General features: G+C 43.4%; 1 protein-coding gene across 1 annotated transcript in view; it reads right to left on the bottom strand.

The window, feature by feature from the left end:
- Positions 1–15479, bottom strand: part of DCX (doublecortin) — a 72103-nt gene extending 56624 nt beyond the window's left edge. Inside the window, exons 1-3 of the mRNA XM_010288196.1 lie at positions 15321–15479; positions 13394–13784; positions 3822–4162 (exon numbers count right to left, since the gene is read on the bottom strand). Coding sequence (XP_010286498.1) covers positions 3822–4162; positions 13394–13757 — 705 coding nt within the window. The 5' untranslated portion in view covers positions 13758–13784; positions 15321–15479. The remainder of the gene's footprint in view (positions 1–3821; positions 4163–13393; positions 13785–15320) is intronic.
- Positions 15480–17978: the final 2499 nt, after the last annotated feature.

Raw genomic sequence — 17978 nt, 5'->3', positions numbered from 1 at the left:
TTAAAAGCAGGAATGAATGCAGACAGACACCACGTGCAAAGCAAGGTGCAGAAAGCAGATGATGGGCATTGGGCTATCAGTGGTGAAACAGCCTCCTCTTCCAGAAAAACACCTAGATATTGTACACCATGGTGAGAAAGAAGTTCAAGAACAAACAGGACAGTAAATCTATACAACATTGACAAAGTCTAGTTCAGACTATTGCATTCAAAATATTTGAATGCAACTTCATCCACAGTCTCAAATTCCGTTTTCTAATTCGGTTTATTAACAACAGGAGGCAGAAACTGTCATCGTGTTTATAAAGTAGTCAGTGCTTCCAGGAATCCAGACGTATTTGGGACACTGGATATAACTAAGAGTTTGAAAAAGGGAAAGAATCTATCAAAACAAGTGTTTTCCAACATGACCCACAGATCAGACCAAATTCAATCCTGCATATGTATATATTAATTACATATATATACACACACACTTCTCAACACAACAGCAGTTGTAGTCATGAAACCAAGTGCGGGATTTGATCCACTGCACTATTTAACACACTGAATGCTTTGACCTATACCATCTCCTATATGGCCATGGAAGTTCAAATGTTAAATCTCTGTTGTGATTCTCTGACATGCGTCGGTTTTGGTCAACAATTTGAAACCCCCTTTGAGTTCTGGTGTGTCCATCAAGAGGTGATCATATGCTCCAAGGAGGGAAGGAGCTTGAGTACAGACAGACAAAGCACAAAGCATTAAAAATACGTGCAAGACCAAGTTAAATAAGCTACTTTAACATGAAATGCTAATTTAGCCATTTCAAAAGGGCGATATTTCTACAGACAACCAAGACACAAAAAGAAACAAAATTTCCTTAAAAAAACCTAACCTCACTGTTGTTTTGAGTGTTACATATATTCAAACACATTCCATCCAGCTCTCAATTAACTGCTTTATCACTCCAACTGCAGCAGGTCTGCAGTGCATAGAAATATAATTATTCACATACCACTATCATTGTCACTACTCTGTACTTCTAAAGCATCGATTACTCTACTGATGAGCACTGTGGAAATGCCTATAAATAAAATAATCATCTTCCCTCATTAAGATACAGCTCGTGGGCTGAGGAAGGATGATTTTCCTTTGTACGTTCCTTTTGTAAATTTTATCATTTCACAACAGAGGGAGTAACATGCCTCTGATGACACTCAAAGAGACAGTCTGTCAGGATTCTCAGTATTTCAGCTTTGAGCAGCTTGCGTTTTTGCATGAATATTTTCTCCTGAAAATAAAGTACTGTTTGTCAGAATTAGGCATTCAAGAATCTCTTTCTAATGTCAGAATCAGGTATGTAAAAACCTCAGAAGGTCAGATTTTATGGAGCAGTATGTCATGGAAATCCTAACAGCGAACACTGCACCAACAGCAGAAGCTCCTATCTCTAGCTTCAACACTAAAAGCACACATAGGTGGAAAATTTCAAATAAATTCAGATAAAAACAAACATTGAAGGAAACTTTCCAATAAAAACAAAGCCTTAGTGAACCAGGTTTGCTCTTCAGGAAGCTTCAACAGTAATTGATGCCATAAACAAATATGAAACATGCCATTATTGTGAAATCACAAAATCTCACTCTTCAATAACTGCAATACTGCATGTACATTTGCATACAGTGAAATTACCAGTGGTGTCTCTTAACACACAATGAATTATCACATTTCATAAAATGGTGAACTAAAGCCAGCAAAACAAGTTAAGTGAAATATCTTTATTCAGACTTTACTGAAATCACATTTCTGCAACAAAAACTGACGGCGAAGTTGTCAGGTTGCCCCAGTCAAAACAGTGCTGAATTAAGGCACCAGTCAGTGTACAGCTATCAGAGCCTGACATAAGGTTGCCTTTTATTTTTTGATTCAAGAAGAGTCAGGTATGGTGTGGTGTCTGCTACAGACAACAGTTTGCTGTAGGAATTGATGAATTACATAGATCTTTGTGCCCCTTGCTCAGCTGTAGCCCCAGGCAGCCACTCCAACAACAGATCGCAGTCTACCCCACAGCAGCACTACTCTAGGCAACCTGTGACTCGAGAGCAAGCAGCATTTCCCAAATCCCTGCTTCGGGATTAACACAGTTTCACAGTCTGGTCCAGTCACCAGGCAACAAGCTCCATTCAGTCTTGCTCTCCGGTGGAGAAGGAAACACCCCTTACTCCTGTAACTAGCTTAAAGGTAGAGAACAGAACAGTTTTCTAGAAGCTCATGGGGCCTCCCTATTTCTGCACACCGTCCAAAGCAACATCTCACCTCCAAAACCGTTCTCAAAGAACTGAAGCAATTTACAGGTTCAGATTAAGATACTCATTCACAACTGAGAGCGCCACAGGACTGTGTGTCAGCATGACACACGTGTAACTGCTTTCAGGCCAGATCCATCTATTAAACCCTTTGCAAAGCTTCTGTGATGCAAAACACATGGTCATGTGCCCATGCATGATCTCCTTAGTGAGGACTGATCATTTGACTCCATCTTCCCCCAGCCACTTCCAAAGTTTCCAGTACATCACATCATGCTACTATATTTATGGACAGTCTAGCTGGAAAGTCACCCACTCATGTATAAACTATACATCTTATGAAGAAAAAGTGCTGGGTTGAAACACGTAGAAAGAAAAGCTTTGCCAGGCAGATGATAATTTTGTATATCTGAAGCTAGAAGCAGCTACTAACTGATGTGCACGATACAGAGGTTGGGACAAAGCAAGGATATCAGACAGGTTAGAGGGACATGCTTACTTTCAGGAACCAGACACTGCACCTGGACTGTGCAGGACACTTTATGAGCCTATATTTGGGGTTGGAAGGATGAATATTTTCATATGTAAAGTCTGCATGTTAGTTGGATGCATTGTCTACAGTTGGCATGGTATTTCAAGAGCTAGTATTTGGGTAATTTTCTCTAGAGATAGGAAAGAAAGTTAACTTAAAGCAATAGCATCAATCCCCAGAATAGCCAGTGTCCAACCCTAACTCAAGAGCTGTGCTGCCTCAGTCCAGAATCTGGAGCAAGAAAAATAGTGACAAAAATATCATCCCTCAGTTAAAGACAACACAGAACTGTTAAATCAAGCTCAGCATTTTCCTTGAAGAATCTAGCTCTTCCCAGTCCCCAAAGTTATCCTCCACATTCCTTTAGAAGTTTTCATATATACAGGAATATGAAATGGTTTATTACCATGTAGCTGCTAACAAGAGGCAGATGTCTGTATTTTCCTGGAACTGAAGGAAACATGAAGCACATTATGATGACCCACTAAATATTTTTGACCCAAATCCCTTTCTGCATGTTATCTCTTCATGCATTTAGTCAAGAAGATGCAACACAGCTCTGTGCTTTTCCTGCTAATTACTGAGCTAGACAGAAGAGCATGCTTGGATCAGTTACTCAAGAAAGGAAAACAAAGCAACACATTTTCACTCAGTGAATCCAAAGCTCGAGAGTTCTTACAGTTACTTCAGAGCCAAATCAACTGGTGGCTGTAAGCCGAACTCCCCATGTTATTTATTTAGCTAGTCCGGAAGACACGCACTGCACACTGGCGTGCAGGACAGAGCATCTGTTTCACTCAGACTGTTGGCTACATTCTTTACTTGATATTAATATCAGTGAAAATTTAGTAACTTAACCACTGGCATGAGAAGTCTGACTTGTAAGAGAACAGATGGCAGTGATCATCTCAGGTTAATTTTAGCCTTCAAAAATTGTTCTGAGTCAGCAAAGCCTCAAGATAAGAGAAAGAAAAAGACGTAACATCTGTAAAAATCTCCTACCTGTTTCCCATCCAAGGTATACAGCTTTTTGACCACTCCTGTCTCCAGTTTTATAGCTTCAGTGATATCGGTGAGAACTTGCTCAAATGAATGGGCAGTCTTCTTGTTCAAGAGCACCCGGACCGCCTTCCGGGGCTTCACCCCACTGCGGATGATGGTTACCAGCTTGGGACGCACAAAATCTTTGTTCTCCTTTGCCTGGGCGCTGTTGCTGCTGGCCAGAGACTGAGGTGCTTTCTGGTTGGCAGATGTCTTCACATTGACAGACCAGTTGGGATTGACGTTCTTGGTGTATTCCACCTTCTTGAAGAAGTTGTCAGATGAGCAGACGTAACTCTCCCCTTTTGAAAGAAACGAACATCAGTCTAATTCTACAGTTATTACCATAAGACTGCTGAAAACCAGCCACTATATATGATAAACTGGGGAAAATGTAAGTCGCTAATCACTGTTTTCATTAGCACTTTCATAACAGCTTGTTATTAAAACATTTTGTCCTATTTTAAATTTTATATTTATGCTTATTTATAATATGAATAGTATTTCCCCAAAGTAAGCAAGTCAGCCATAGGTTACATTGGCAAATACATGCACTACCACTCAGTCACATGAACCAGGGGTTAAAAAAGGTTTAGAGTTATAAAGGTATTTAGATATCTGAAGATGCAACTAAGCTATCTAAAGGCTCCTGAACACCAAATTCATTTAACCACCAAGATGCTGTAAATTTGCCAGCTTCCTCTCCATCTTCAGACCTAGCTACCACTTTAGTCTGTCATCCCCTGCCAAGATGATATCAACATTCATCCACAAAGTACCTTTTGTGTAATGCCTGAAGAATAATGAAAGTCTAATACTGAAGAGTCTCTACCAAAAGCAGCTTTGATAAATCTAGCAGGCATAACAAATATGCTTTGTTATATTGTCAGTCATTTATTAGAGGACAGACCTAGTGGCAGCTGAGAAAAAACACTACACCAAATACCACTGCTTGCTTTTATTATGGCTGGTACCAACTAAAAATATATTAAATCCAAATTTAGACATGGTAGAGAAGGGTTAGACAGTCTTGTTAGCAAGTCACAAAAAAGCCCTTCCCTATCCCATCCAAACTTAGTTTCAAGATTTGTCTGTAATTTACAGGACCCTATTTAAGGTTTTAAGAGCACCTTAAAGGATTTGTAGGATCTTCTTTTGGACCTGCAAATCTGATGGATGCTAAAAGAGTTATTACTAGAATGACACTGTAAACCAGCATCCCTAAGGAAATGTAGCTGTCTAGTCTGAAATGACTCAGACTGCTGAGCATTTGAAGATGCACTGAAAAAAAGTCAGTCATTGCTAGAGGAAGAAGCTTTTGTCTCACCATTAGATAAAATTTTAATAGGAACTGAAGGCATAACATGGGTACCTGTAGGATCTTACAGAGTTTCTTTCAGTGCTTTATTGGGCTCATCTTACAGAATGAAGTTCTTCAAATATTAAGATAGGTTTGAAATCAAAATATAGGTTTAACTATTTTGAATAAGATAAATATCCTTCTTCATATAAACAGACTGGCTACATTTCCTTACCTGTTCCCTACTGCAAACTCCAGAGCCTGGACATCTTTGAAAAGCCTACCCGGCATCTGAGTTTGGCTTTCCATTATAGGATCTCTAGGGCAGGATTTGACATCCAATTGGCAAAGGTGTAAATATGGATTTCAAAGTAGCCCACTGATTTTCACAGAATTTTATGGTCCAGGCATGCAACATATCCAGTATAGTGTTCATATAGTCATTCTTCTGCTGACTAAATTGCATTTTTGATGGAGACAGAGACAATCCCTTCATAGAACATATGGGGAGACCACTAACAGGTACGCAATAAGCAGAAGGCTTTAATAAGCTTAAAACAACGGTCTGTATAGTATTTGTGTCCTTATTACTGCTAAGTGTTTGATGTCACAAACAGCCATAGAAAAGATGAAGGATGCTAACTTTTTTTAACCCCGACATTGTACCCAGTTTGCCAGAAAGTGATGTGTACTTATGGTGCTTATATCACCAACTGCAGCTTTTCTCTGTCTCCCCAGTTGCATAACATGACCAAAATAATTTATTAACATGAAGCAGATATTCTGTTTTCCCTTCTGAAGATGGACCAGAAATACAGAAGGCAGAAGAGAGTTAACAAGGTTCATGATGAACAGTCAGTTGGGCATTTTATCAACTAGTGTACCCCAAACTAATGCAACCACCAAGATGTACTGTTGGCTTGAACAAATAATAAAAATCTATGTTTGTGGCATGTATGCTGCCAGCAAAAACCCTCAAACTGACCATGTAGTACCCATAGCTGAAGCTCCTTAATTCCTTACATTTCTTGAATCTGACTCAATAAGCATAAAGATACCCCACAAAGTACCTTACACCATAAAGAATTCCCATTGGAGATACTGATTGTTTTCCAGAAGCACTGAATACTTTAAATCCTTATGATTAATAAGTTGTGGTTTATTCCCCTGCTTCAGCCAAGCAACACCTGGTGCAGAAGGGGCTCACACTTCTCTCCAGTTTCAGAACGGAGTGTGAAGAGCAGCAAGAGGAGCCTGAAATGCTCACAGGGAATTAGCCCTCCTAAGAACCTGAGCCCTCCCAAGCCCATAATCCCTGGGTGGCAGAGCCTTTATAAGCATGCTCAACAGAACTGTAGCATTATCCTTTGAGAAAAGGGATTTGTTTGTTTAAATGCAATACTAGGAGTGATTTGAATACTATTCTCACCCCTGCCCCAAGCCTCCCTGTGGAAGCTCCTGACCTCACCTGCATCTCTGCTTCCCTACCTGAAAAACAGAAGTGGCAATATCTGCCACTGTAGTGTTGCAAGGCTTGACTTTCATCTGTGTTTATGTAATCCTTGTGGCATCTTCTATCCCAAAGTAAAGAAAGTATATATTTGTGCTGTGTTCTATAAACACGTGAGGTGTTGGGGCATATTGTCCATTAATAATTAATAAGTTCCATGTTTTAAAGTAAGCGGAAGAGATTATTGGTCTGTTTGGCAGAGTACTATTACTCTTAGTTCCAGCTGAATTGTTTGAAGTTCTTCACTGCACACCATAGCTGTCTAGCATATTTACAACAGCGCGGGCTGAAGGCAATAGTGGCACGAAGGCAATACTTTTCTAGCCTTTGTTTCCACAGATGTGGTATTAGGTAGTTGTGCATGTATACACACTGGCCTTTCAAGTTATGCTCACAGTCACAAGTGGAAAAAATAATCTGCCCTTTCTCACTTTGTTTCATTTAACACAAACCCTGGCAAACATTTTATCAAATTCTAAAACTGGACAGAAATTTGCTTGGAGTGACACTTCAGAATAGCAGTTCAGAATAGCAGCTCTTCTCAGCATCACTTCTGCAGTTATAGCAGTATAGCTCCAGGGAAGAGGAGTTTTTCTTTCCTTCTTTCCTGGCCTAAACACATAACCTGAAGCTTTAACTTAATAAAATCACTTCAACTGATGTTTTCCCAAACTCAGTTTATGGCCCTCAAATAATAGCAAAATTATCCCTGAAGTTCCTCAGTGAGGCACATCCCTTTTACCATTTGCCAGCCAGGAACATGTGCTATTTCACTTCTCACAGATGAGTTTTACCCAAACCTTACCTTGAGGTAGTAGCAGGATTGGGCAAGCATGGGGTGAAAACCTGTGACCTTTCTGGCTTTGAACTGTGTATTGTGGCCAGAATACCACAAAAGAGAAAAATCTTATGGGGAATAGTGATACCATGGAAAGAGGAGTGGTTTCTTGGTTTCTCTGATACATCTATCCATGCTAAGCCTATAATGAGAAGTCAAGGTGTACAACTGTGCCAGTCAAAGAAATACAAAAGAAATATAACACAGCATGGTTGCAGAAGACATGCACAGCATAACAGAAGGAAAGGCGAGGAAGTGGGTATGACATTTTGTCAAAAGCAAAAGAAACAACTCCAAGTATATTGCTTCCCCCAGCCCTAAGCATAAAAATCTGCGCACAAATATTTTCAGGAAGATGTCTTTAGACAGCAAGCAGCTGTGTACATGTGCAGAAATCCAGCTATAAGCCATGAGAATGTATGATGAACACCCATGTCATTACTTCCAAACAAAACCCCAATGGGAGCCCCAAAGAGACACACTCATGTATTGAGTGTGGGAAGCTTTTGTAAGAGTGAGAAGCACCAGGCTGACAAGATCCAATCTGCTGCTGATCACTATGGGCATGACACCAGTGGTGCTAACGACAGCATTTTTTTTTTCGTGCAGTGCGAGGTCAGTGCAGGATGCTCTTTCTGCACTGTGAAGCCAAAGCCCTGCAGGATGATGTGCACTTGTCATCATGCCAGTGTGCTCCAGAGGTGTCACAATTTCTATCGTGCCACCAAAGCAGCAAGGCATTTATTTATTCCTTCTATCCTGCCCTTAGCAATAAATGGGCTGACTGTAGACCTTTGACCTTAAGTCACGATCAGCATATTTGCCATTCGAAGCCATGGCTTGTATCACACTGAATTACTCTGGCTACAAGTGCATTACACATCACTGTGCTCCCAATTTGATAGAAGCACAAGGCGATTATTCAGCTCCTAAAGAAGGGATGATCTCAACAAAGATAAGGTTTGCCTTAGAGAAGGTTTCTTAGAAAAACTCTAAGCTCAAGATGAGCGCTAATCCCTCAACCCTCTTAGAGCAGCTCCTTGTGACAATACTAAAAGTGACAGGCTGCGCGTTCAGAAAAAGTTATCCTTTCTCAGCATGCACCAGCAAGTTTTCAAGTATAATGAACTGCAGGCAGAAGTCTTGCAAGAAAAATCGGGAAAGCTGGATTGAGGCCATTTTGAAAGCATAACTGCTAACAGTTATTCCAAAAACAGTCTCTGTGAGCTGCAGTCAATTATTTTGGTTGTTAGCTCTGCTGTTGCAAAGTTGAGATTGTGCTACTGTGCCTAGCTTTCACGTTTCATGGGATTTACTATGACTTCAATAGGAATTAAATGGACTTAACACCTTGCAGAATTCATTACATATGATGTTAAAAAGTAGGCCTTTAGTTTTAAATGCATGAACTTCCTGCTACTTTCTGCATTAAAAAGGATCTTCCTCTGCCTCAAGACCTACTCCATCATGGCAAAATGAACTCTGGAAGAGCTTCCTTCCTTTGGCTTTTCCACATGGAGCTCTCTTGTGACAGCAAAGGACCTCTTCTTGAAAAAGTGAAAGAAATGTGTGATTTTGCCTTCAACTGCCTTCAAAACCACACAGTGCCCATCAGGAATTTATGGGACCACACCAGTCCTAGTGTGGCAGCCAGGATGGGCAAGCAAATAAAACAGAACCACAAGGATACATTTTGTTATGTAGAATGTAATTAGCCAAGCTGTCAGGGCAACAGCCATAGAAAACAATGCCACGGGTTACCAAGACTTCAGTATTGGACTGCAAGAATTTCAGTTTTCCAAGCAAACCGGAACACGCACACATTGTGTGGAGATTTCAATATACTTCCTATAAACCCCTCAGTCCCAGCACACACCAGGCTCTGTACAGCTCCAGGGTGGAGCCCCTCCTATGATTACTTTAAACACTCCTGGATAAGGTTTTGGAAAAGATTCCCCACGGCATGACAGGATACTAAAAGCTTGGAAACACTTTCTGGAATATCTCACACAGCCCAAGAACATCTGTAATGAAACCCCACCAAGCAAAACAAAATCCTATTCAGCTTTCTCTAGTGTTTAATCTGAGGCAAGAAAAAGTTTCAGAGAAGTAACCCAGCACAGGACAAGGGCATAAATCCACCCTCAATGGGCCCTCTGACCACAATGCAAGGGGGGCTGTGCCCTGCCTAACAGCCTGAGCATACCAGGAGCTCAGAAGGGAAGAGTCCGCAGCTTCAACTAAATGTTGAGTCTCTCAAGTTCTAGTTTTAATCTATGTCCGCATTTCTACCTTTAGTGACCATGTCTAATCCATATTATATTTGATGGGTTTATTTCCACATGTATTTCTGACCTTGACCATAGACAGCAAAGGACACAATTCACATGAAATCAGCCACTGACTAGAAGCAGGTCCAAAGTCCACTTATAATAAACCTGAATGCTGAAAATAGGGAGTAGTCAAGATTAAAACAATGACTACAGTGACAGAAGGTGGCCATTATGAGTGAAAGGAGGTAGACAAAAAGTGATCAGACAGCTGGATTTTGAGAGAAGGTCATTGGGAGACATGGACATAAACAGCTCTCTGGTACAGGAGGCAGTATGGAAAAAGCAGCCAGTGACAGGTGAGGAAGAACTCAGAGTCCTGGTGAGCTTCCAAAATGTGAGGCATTAGACTTCAGTACAGGAAAGGACCAAAAGGCACATCTCAACTGGCAGATAGGAGGGATGTGATCAAAGAGTAAGAGAGACTTCACTTGTTCCATCTTGGACAGACTGGGAAATAAAACATCCATCCAGAACCTTATGAGAACAACCCTGAATGCAAGGGAAAAGACTACCAAGTCTGGGTCTGGAGACCAAGTCCCATTTAATTAGCAGCACACCAAGTGGTTTTTGTTCACCTGAAATGTCTGTCTCGAGGGTGTTGGTATCATGCAATATCATTCTCCACCCTGCAGAAGTACATTCAGACTAGACCTTGGAAGTACATTTGTAAATCATGCAGAAGTAATCAAGTAGTTAGAACATGATGTGAAATATTATCAGTAATTCACCAGTTTTTACAACTAAACTACTGGGATGAGCCTCTCTGATGACTTCTTTTCCTCGGTTCTACTTGTTTATTGGGAATTACAGTAAGTTAGGCACATTGTAGCAACTAGAACTGGCTTAGTTACCCTCAGTCTCCAACCAGAAAGCTAATTTATACTGCAAACATATACTGTTTGTGTATGTACTGTTCTTGTATGTCACAGCACAATTACTCTGAAGTTCCGTTTTCCATGCATGTATGTAGTACAGTTATACAAACACCCAAGCTAATAGTGTAAGTTACCACAAGGTTGGTTACAACCATGGTATTATAAACTAAAAGCAATGTCTTTCCCAGATTGCTTTTCTACAACAAAGATTCTAGGTCATCCCTAGAAATAAGTGAATATCGTTATCATTAAACTATCAATAACAGCATGCAGATCTACTTTTGCATTTTCAAACACTGGATTCCTTTGTTTTCACTCTGCTGAGATTGTATATTCCTAGCTGATGCTCTGCTGAGGACACAGCCACACAGACAATCCCATTTTTGTTATAGTGCCACTTCTCCAGTGCTGTTTCCAGATACCATTTTGGCAGAGCAAAGCCAGAACCCAAATGCCAGCATCTCCTGCCTGTACCTTAACCAGTAAAAAATATTTTCAAGAACGAGGTACCTTCTTACCTGCAGCAAAAACCAGTGTAAACAGGTATAACAACTATTCACTGACAAAAAGCAGAAAGAGTATAAAAAGAAAATCAAGAACTGCATTTTCTCCCATGGAGTTATTTCTGAAGATTTACATAAATCTTAGGACAAGCAGGACTGAGAGCTGCCATTAAAGAAAGGCTGTGGCCATATTAAGAGATCAGAATGAAACATGGCAGAATCTCTAAAATTAAGGGAGGCCACACCTCCATTTGACAGCTGTAACTGGGCTGAGAATAACTCCACAAGGACTGCATCATCTCCCTCAAAGGCAGCAATTTCTTCCCAGTAAAACTCCTCTATGGAAACCAATATTTATCCTGTGTGCTTGTCCGCACAAAGTATTTTGGGGAAATGAGTAGCCCACTTGACAGATAAGGAATTCTAGGGAGAGATGCTTTAGTCAAGGTCACACAATGACTCACTGCTGAGGCTGCCCCCGCAGTTGAGTGGCACACACTCAAATCCATTGTCTTCTATTAAAGGCAGAAGCCTTGTGGATTTTCTGTAGTCACCAAATCAGCCAGGTCATCTGCTTGGAGGAAAACATCAAGGAACAGGGAAGAGCAACTCCCCTCTTGCAACAGAGTAATCAGGATATTCCTGGTCCAAACAAAGAACGGAATATCTGAATTGCTCAGGGAAGAGAAAAGCAGGGTGGCTGTGGGTATCCTCTGTGCATCCTCTACTTGGGCTGCACCACCAGCAGAGCTTGCCCACGACCATGCCTTGGGCAAGGAAGCAGGACTGGCCAGGTAGCCATTTCACCCTGGGGGTCCTCCTGACACTCCCGGAGAAAGGCAGAACCCATGGCGGCAGCCCACTGCTGCAGAGGCAGCTCCCCAGGCACAGACAAGGCTGGCAGCTGAGCTCCACAGCACCAAGCCTGCCCCCAGGCCACCCCCTCCAGACAGAAGGGCTGATATTTGACTCATCCTTCATCCCACAGTCCAAGTGACACTTGGAGGCACAGGCACACTGACACCCTCTCTAGATACAGGGATACACTCAGACCTGCCACGCAGGGGATGCCTTCCCACACTCCCTCACAGACCTATCAGACCAACCCACATCACCACACACAGTCCCTGCAGAAACACTCCCCGAATACACCCCCTTATACACATACCCCATCTGAACATCTCAATACACGTCCCTTCCATAGAGACCCTGCATGAACCATATTCAGACGCAGCACATGAACTGCCAATGGCCCCTCTACACACATCGCTGCGCAAGAACCCCCTCGAGGACTTCCCCTTCACACACACCCACCCAACACCCCTCCAGACACTCCCTAAGCACAAACCCCAACACACATCCTGTGCATGAACCCCCTTAAGGAATCCCAACACCTCCTCTACAATTAATTCTCTTAATACACCTTTCTACACACACGTATCAAAACACAAATTTCACCGAGTGCAACCCCCTGAAACACCCTTCTTCATACACACACCTTGTTTGTTAACTTCCCCCTCTGAACATACTGTGTGAACTCCCAACACACCCCTCCATGCACTCCCCAAACACCATACAAGTCCCTAACACCCTGCCTTCCACGCATCCACCATACACACACTGCATGCACCCTCAACACCCCCACACCCCTGCACACACATTGTGCATGAACCCCCCAGAACACCCCCATACACAGAGTGCATAAATCCCTCCCACCCCCATTACACACGCACTGCATGAATTCCTCAGCACCCCTTGCTTTTCCATTCACACCCACCCACCCCCAATGGGAAACCCACATCCCTCTCCAGCCACGCCCTGCACCCATCTGGGACCGCCCCCCCAAGCCCGGACAGACGCGGGGACACCCTCAGACAGCCCCCCAAGCAATGGACACAGCCATGTCTAGCCAAGAGTAAGACACACCCCTCTGTCTCCACATCTGCACCCAAACGAGTATGCTGGGGGACACCCCAGGGGTGTCAGCCCCTGCACAGCCACCCTCTCCCGCATCTCTCCGGAGGTGAAGGCGAACATGCAGGTTCAGCGCAGAGGGGCAGAAGCAGCCCCGCGCCCAAGGAAACGTGACCTTAACGGCAGACCCCAGTGATGCAGCCCCTGCAGCCCCCTTCCTACCCCGCCTCCTCACTGCACCAGACAGCGATGCTAATTACCTTCCTCCAGCTCATCCATGCTCCCAATCTTCCGCGACCCATCGATGGTGTAAATGTAACGGACTCCCTGAGGCAGATTGATGTTGTCAGACAGGGACCGGGTCAGGTCAGCCAGGAGAGCATCAAAACTTCGGAAGCGGTCAGAGGACACGGCGTATACAATTCCCTTGAAGTAGCGGTCCCCGTTGCGATAGAAACGCACCTTCTTAGCTTTCTTCTCGTTACTCAGTGCCTGTAAGGTCCTGGTTCTGTAGAAGCTACAGTGAGCACTGTGAGTGGGGCTGGGCAACCCGTTCATACGTGAGCCTCGCATGTTTCTGGACGCCTTGTCTCTTTCGTCAAAGTGTCCAAAATCAAGTTCCATAGTTTGGTGAACCCTAAAGATCTGAAGCTGAGCAGGAAGGAGATGGGGAGAGAAGGAGTGCAAAGGGACAGGTTAGAGCCAAGCAGAGCTGCAATCCAGCGAAAAACAACACTAAAGCAAGAGCTGCGTCTGGAGCAGGACAGATGTATTTGGGAAGCACCCCCTCCACTGACCCAGATTTGTATTGATCCTGGGGACTGAGGGTAGGAGGGGTCCTCGCATTTTGAAAGGGATCCAACTACTGGGGGCAGGGAACATGTTTCTAGAGAGCCGTCTGCTGCTGCACCTGGGAGTTTTCAAAGTCCAGTAAATTGGGACTTTGGGCCAAAGGGATACATGGGAACTACAACTCAGCCCCAAAAAACTCATCCAAGCACCAGTTGGCAATGAATTAAACCTCTGAACCGTGTGAGGTCTCCTTTGGCAACAGAAAACAAGGAGATCCCAGTTAAGTCAGCCCTTCAATCTGTCGAATCACGGAAGAAATCAGAGCATCTGAATGTTTAACATTAGAATAAACTGCCATTTATGAAAGAATGGTCACAGGGGAATAAGCAGTTTCTTTGTGACAGCCTGTTCAATAAGGGTTAGCAATGAGATCCAGCCCACCCTTCCCCCTATCCGCAGCCCCCTCCTAGCCCATCAATCAATTCCCAGGACCAGCCTACATCTCTAAGAAGAAATGACTGGGAAGAAAAATCTGTCATTGAAACGAGGCTTCGATAAGCTCTTTTCAGCCTGAGTCGCCTCTGAATTGCATTTCTGCTCCCGTTTAAAGAGGAGAAAATAAAGGGGCTATTTCCACCCTCCCCTTCCAGCCTTAAGTGATTTAATTGCTGGAAGTGCCCCTGCCCAAGGGACAGGCCGCCCCTGCTCCCTCACCTTTCATTGTTCTGACCAAGGGGGTCCCCAGCGCCAGGCACAGAAAAGCCAAGACTTGAGCTGACACCCAGCAAGCAGCAATTTATGCACAGCCTCCAGCTTATGCTCAAGAACAACCTTCCTCCCGCACCAAATCCCAACACAAAAGGAGGAGGAACCCCCAATCCTGCAACAGAAGGTCCCTTCCACTCCCCCAGCACAGCCAGGAACATGCAACTCACGCATGTTTCTTGCATGTTAACACAGAGCAGAAAGGGGATTTACACCAGCACTTGGCAGCCAGGTATAAATCTGGGAAAAGCTGTTGCTATCTCTTTCCCCACCCCTTACATTTGCCAGAACGAAGCTCCTTCCCTGCATTTTACAATGTCAACGTGACCTGGGCAAGAAAAATCATTGTCCCCAGCCTGCACTAAAGAAGATGACAATGGATGCCATCTGCACAGAAACCTCAACTTGGGAACATTTCCCCCACGATGCCAATTGGGGTAGATTCAGTCTGGTGTCACGCAGTGAACAATGAAACATCCAAGCAACTTCGGGAATGAATCAGAGGATGCAGGGGGTTTTGATTTTAAAATGAACTGCAGATGCTGTAAGGTACGAAGAGAAAGATTCCTCCTTTCTATCTGACATCTGTTACTTTTCTGCATGCAAGTCACTCAAAAAAGCTCTACTCACCGGTTTTCAGCGCGCAGGGTGGAGATGCTGAGAGAAAGAAAACCAGGCTCACTCTGCCTTTGTTGTCTGAGCTCCAAGCAAGAAATTCCTGCCAGGGTGGATGAGACGCCTCCTAGGTCCTAGTGCCTTGTTCGATCCCTTCGCTTTGCCTCAGTGGTTGTACTCTCATCATCAGTCGTCTGCTTGTAGTCGTCTCTGTATCTGAGGGGAAAAAAGGGTGTGCTCGTTCCAGCTCTGGGTATGTTAGCAGATGGGTAAACAAAAAGTTTAAAGGGGCAAGCTTTGGGGTGATGTTCTGAAGGATGCAAATTTCCCCTTGGCTCTAACTTCACCAAGAAAGCATCTGGCCCCACTGAAAGAAAGAGCACAGTCAGGCTGATGCACCAATATTATAGGATTACCAGTACAGGGAGGTCACAGCTACAATCCGACAGTGTGCTACAATGCTGGCACGAGACTGCTGTGTGTTAGGAAAGCAACTACAAAAAAAGTTGACCAGTGGAACTGGGCACAGTCCTCCTGTATTGGTTTTTACACAGCAGTCCTGGTTTACACTGGCAAACAAAAAGGGAGAACTCACTTGGTGGTTGTGCATGCAGTGCCCCTGAATAATTTTTCTCTGTTAACCTTGGACACAAGCCAAAGCCAGAGCTCTGAATCCCAGTTCATTCAAATCCCCAAGGGGTTCAGGATGGAGTCATTCGACGTAAGCTTAACCCAACAGATTCACCCTGGCTCATATCCCAAACTAAGAGAAGTTCATTTTCTGATCCCACTGCAGGAGAACTCAGCTGTTAGAAAATTGTACTGGGCTCTTTCACTTTGATAGGAAAATCTTTCACCCGCTTTCTGGATGGAGATGTCTACCCTGCAGTTAGAAGAGCAGCACCACTAACCCCACTCCTAATCCCACTGGTGCTGGTCCACACTTTATTTTAGGAAAGAACACGAATTGGTTGGAAATGGGAGGGTCTTCCCATCTGTAGAAGGAAATCTTTCCTAACAACACTGTGTCTGTTTTGAATGAAAACATCAGATGTTGTCATTTTGGCATATCATCGCAGTATCACATTTACACAGAAAAAGTTAGTATTTATTCCAGCTTTGTCTGCCCTGTACATGATAGTCCAGGCAACAATGACCCAAATCCACTGAAAGCTCATCTCTGCCACCAACTTTTACACATGACATTTGTAAAGAGTTTCTTATATTCCCTGAAACCATCCTTTTATTCAACAGCTCCTGTGCATCCTCCACTAAGGCTGTTGGCTGCTTCCTTATGTGGTTGGTGGGATCACTACAGAGGAAACCACAGATCTGCTCTTCTTCCTCAGGAATTGGCAGTTGAGAGGACCACAGAAAAGCACTGGATCTGTGCTCTCCAGGGCATATTTCAGTAGGCCTCTGGATGCAGATGCAAGAGGGAGGTGGGACTTTTAAGCCTTCTCCTTCCTATTAGATCCCATTCCAAACTAGATAATACCTGGCCATTCACCACCACATGCTTCGTCTGTCCAGGATAAACAATTCTTCCCTATACCACAATACTGCTGTAAATATAAATTTATTCATACTTTTAAAATGTGCCAAAGTCATTATGCATGTGCTAAGTACAGTAACAGCAAGAATAGAGAAAAGGAAACCAAATTCAGTCTTTGGTGGTGCACAGAGCTTTCATAGAGAGGAGGCAGACTGTTTGGGATGATATCTAAGGGTCTGGATACTACCCCAGGGCAATCTGACAGGATGATGTAAACCCATGCAGTCAGTGGAATTGTACAACAGCTTATTCATCTCCCTAGTTTGACTTGTATGGAGTGTTCTCAAGACAGCAAAGGGACTCAAACAGCTATTGACAGATAGCTCTTGACTTCTTTCCACATCTGAGACCATACCCACTGGTGAGAAGATGAAACATGTCTATATGGACATGTCTGCTTGGGACACCACCAGAAGCTTTTTGGAGCATGGGCACTTCCTTTTAAAAGTGAAGAGACCTGGTATTTGTTCCTGACTGAAGGATAAGGTTTCTATAGCCAATGCTGGTAATGCTTATCTTGGGTAAAACCTCAAGTTATTCCTGAAATATGCCCAAATCACCTACAGTACAGTTGTCCTCTTTTAATCCTGCCACAAGGCAAGAAGGATCTCAGCAGCCAGAGCATCAGAGGTGAAGAGCCCTGGAACCAGAATGATTTCACATGTTCTCAGTAGAATTGCACTGTATTTGCTTCTCTACAAATGAGAACAGGATCACCTCATACTACAGACATTGGCTGGGCTATGCAATAAGGCATAGAAAGAAACATCTTTCTTGATGAATGCAGGGGCCTGCTCCTGACTTCAGTTCTTGTTGGTCAGGCACAAGGTCTTCTTTACTGGCCTTAAGGAATCAATGCTAGTCAAAACCTATTTACATCAAAACGGACTCACCCCCTGAGATACCACAATCTAAACTATTTTAAGCAGCATGAGTGATTGAGAATTGGAAAGAAAATTCATCTTCCCATCAATAATTTCATCTAGCTAAAAAGGAAAGATAAAGTTAGCTCTTCAGATTAAATTATCTGCTTTAAATCAGGTGATTCATCTTTCCTCCAGGAAGCTAGCATTTAGACTTTTGCCTGTGTAACTAAATCCGTATAAAGACGTGTTTGT

Source organism: Phaethon lepturus, unplaced genomic scaffold, assembly GCF_000687285.1.
Source record: "Phaethon lepturus isolate BGI_N335 unplaced genomic scaffold, ASM68728v1 scaffold19465, whole genome shotgun sequence".
Classification (NCBI taxonomy): Eukaryota; Metazoa; Chordata; class Aves; order Phaethontiformes; family Phaethontidae; genus Phaethon; species Phaethon lepturus.
Note: the sequence above shows the minus strand (reverse complement) of the source record. Positions and strands in the feature narration are given on the sequence as shown.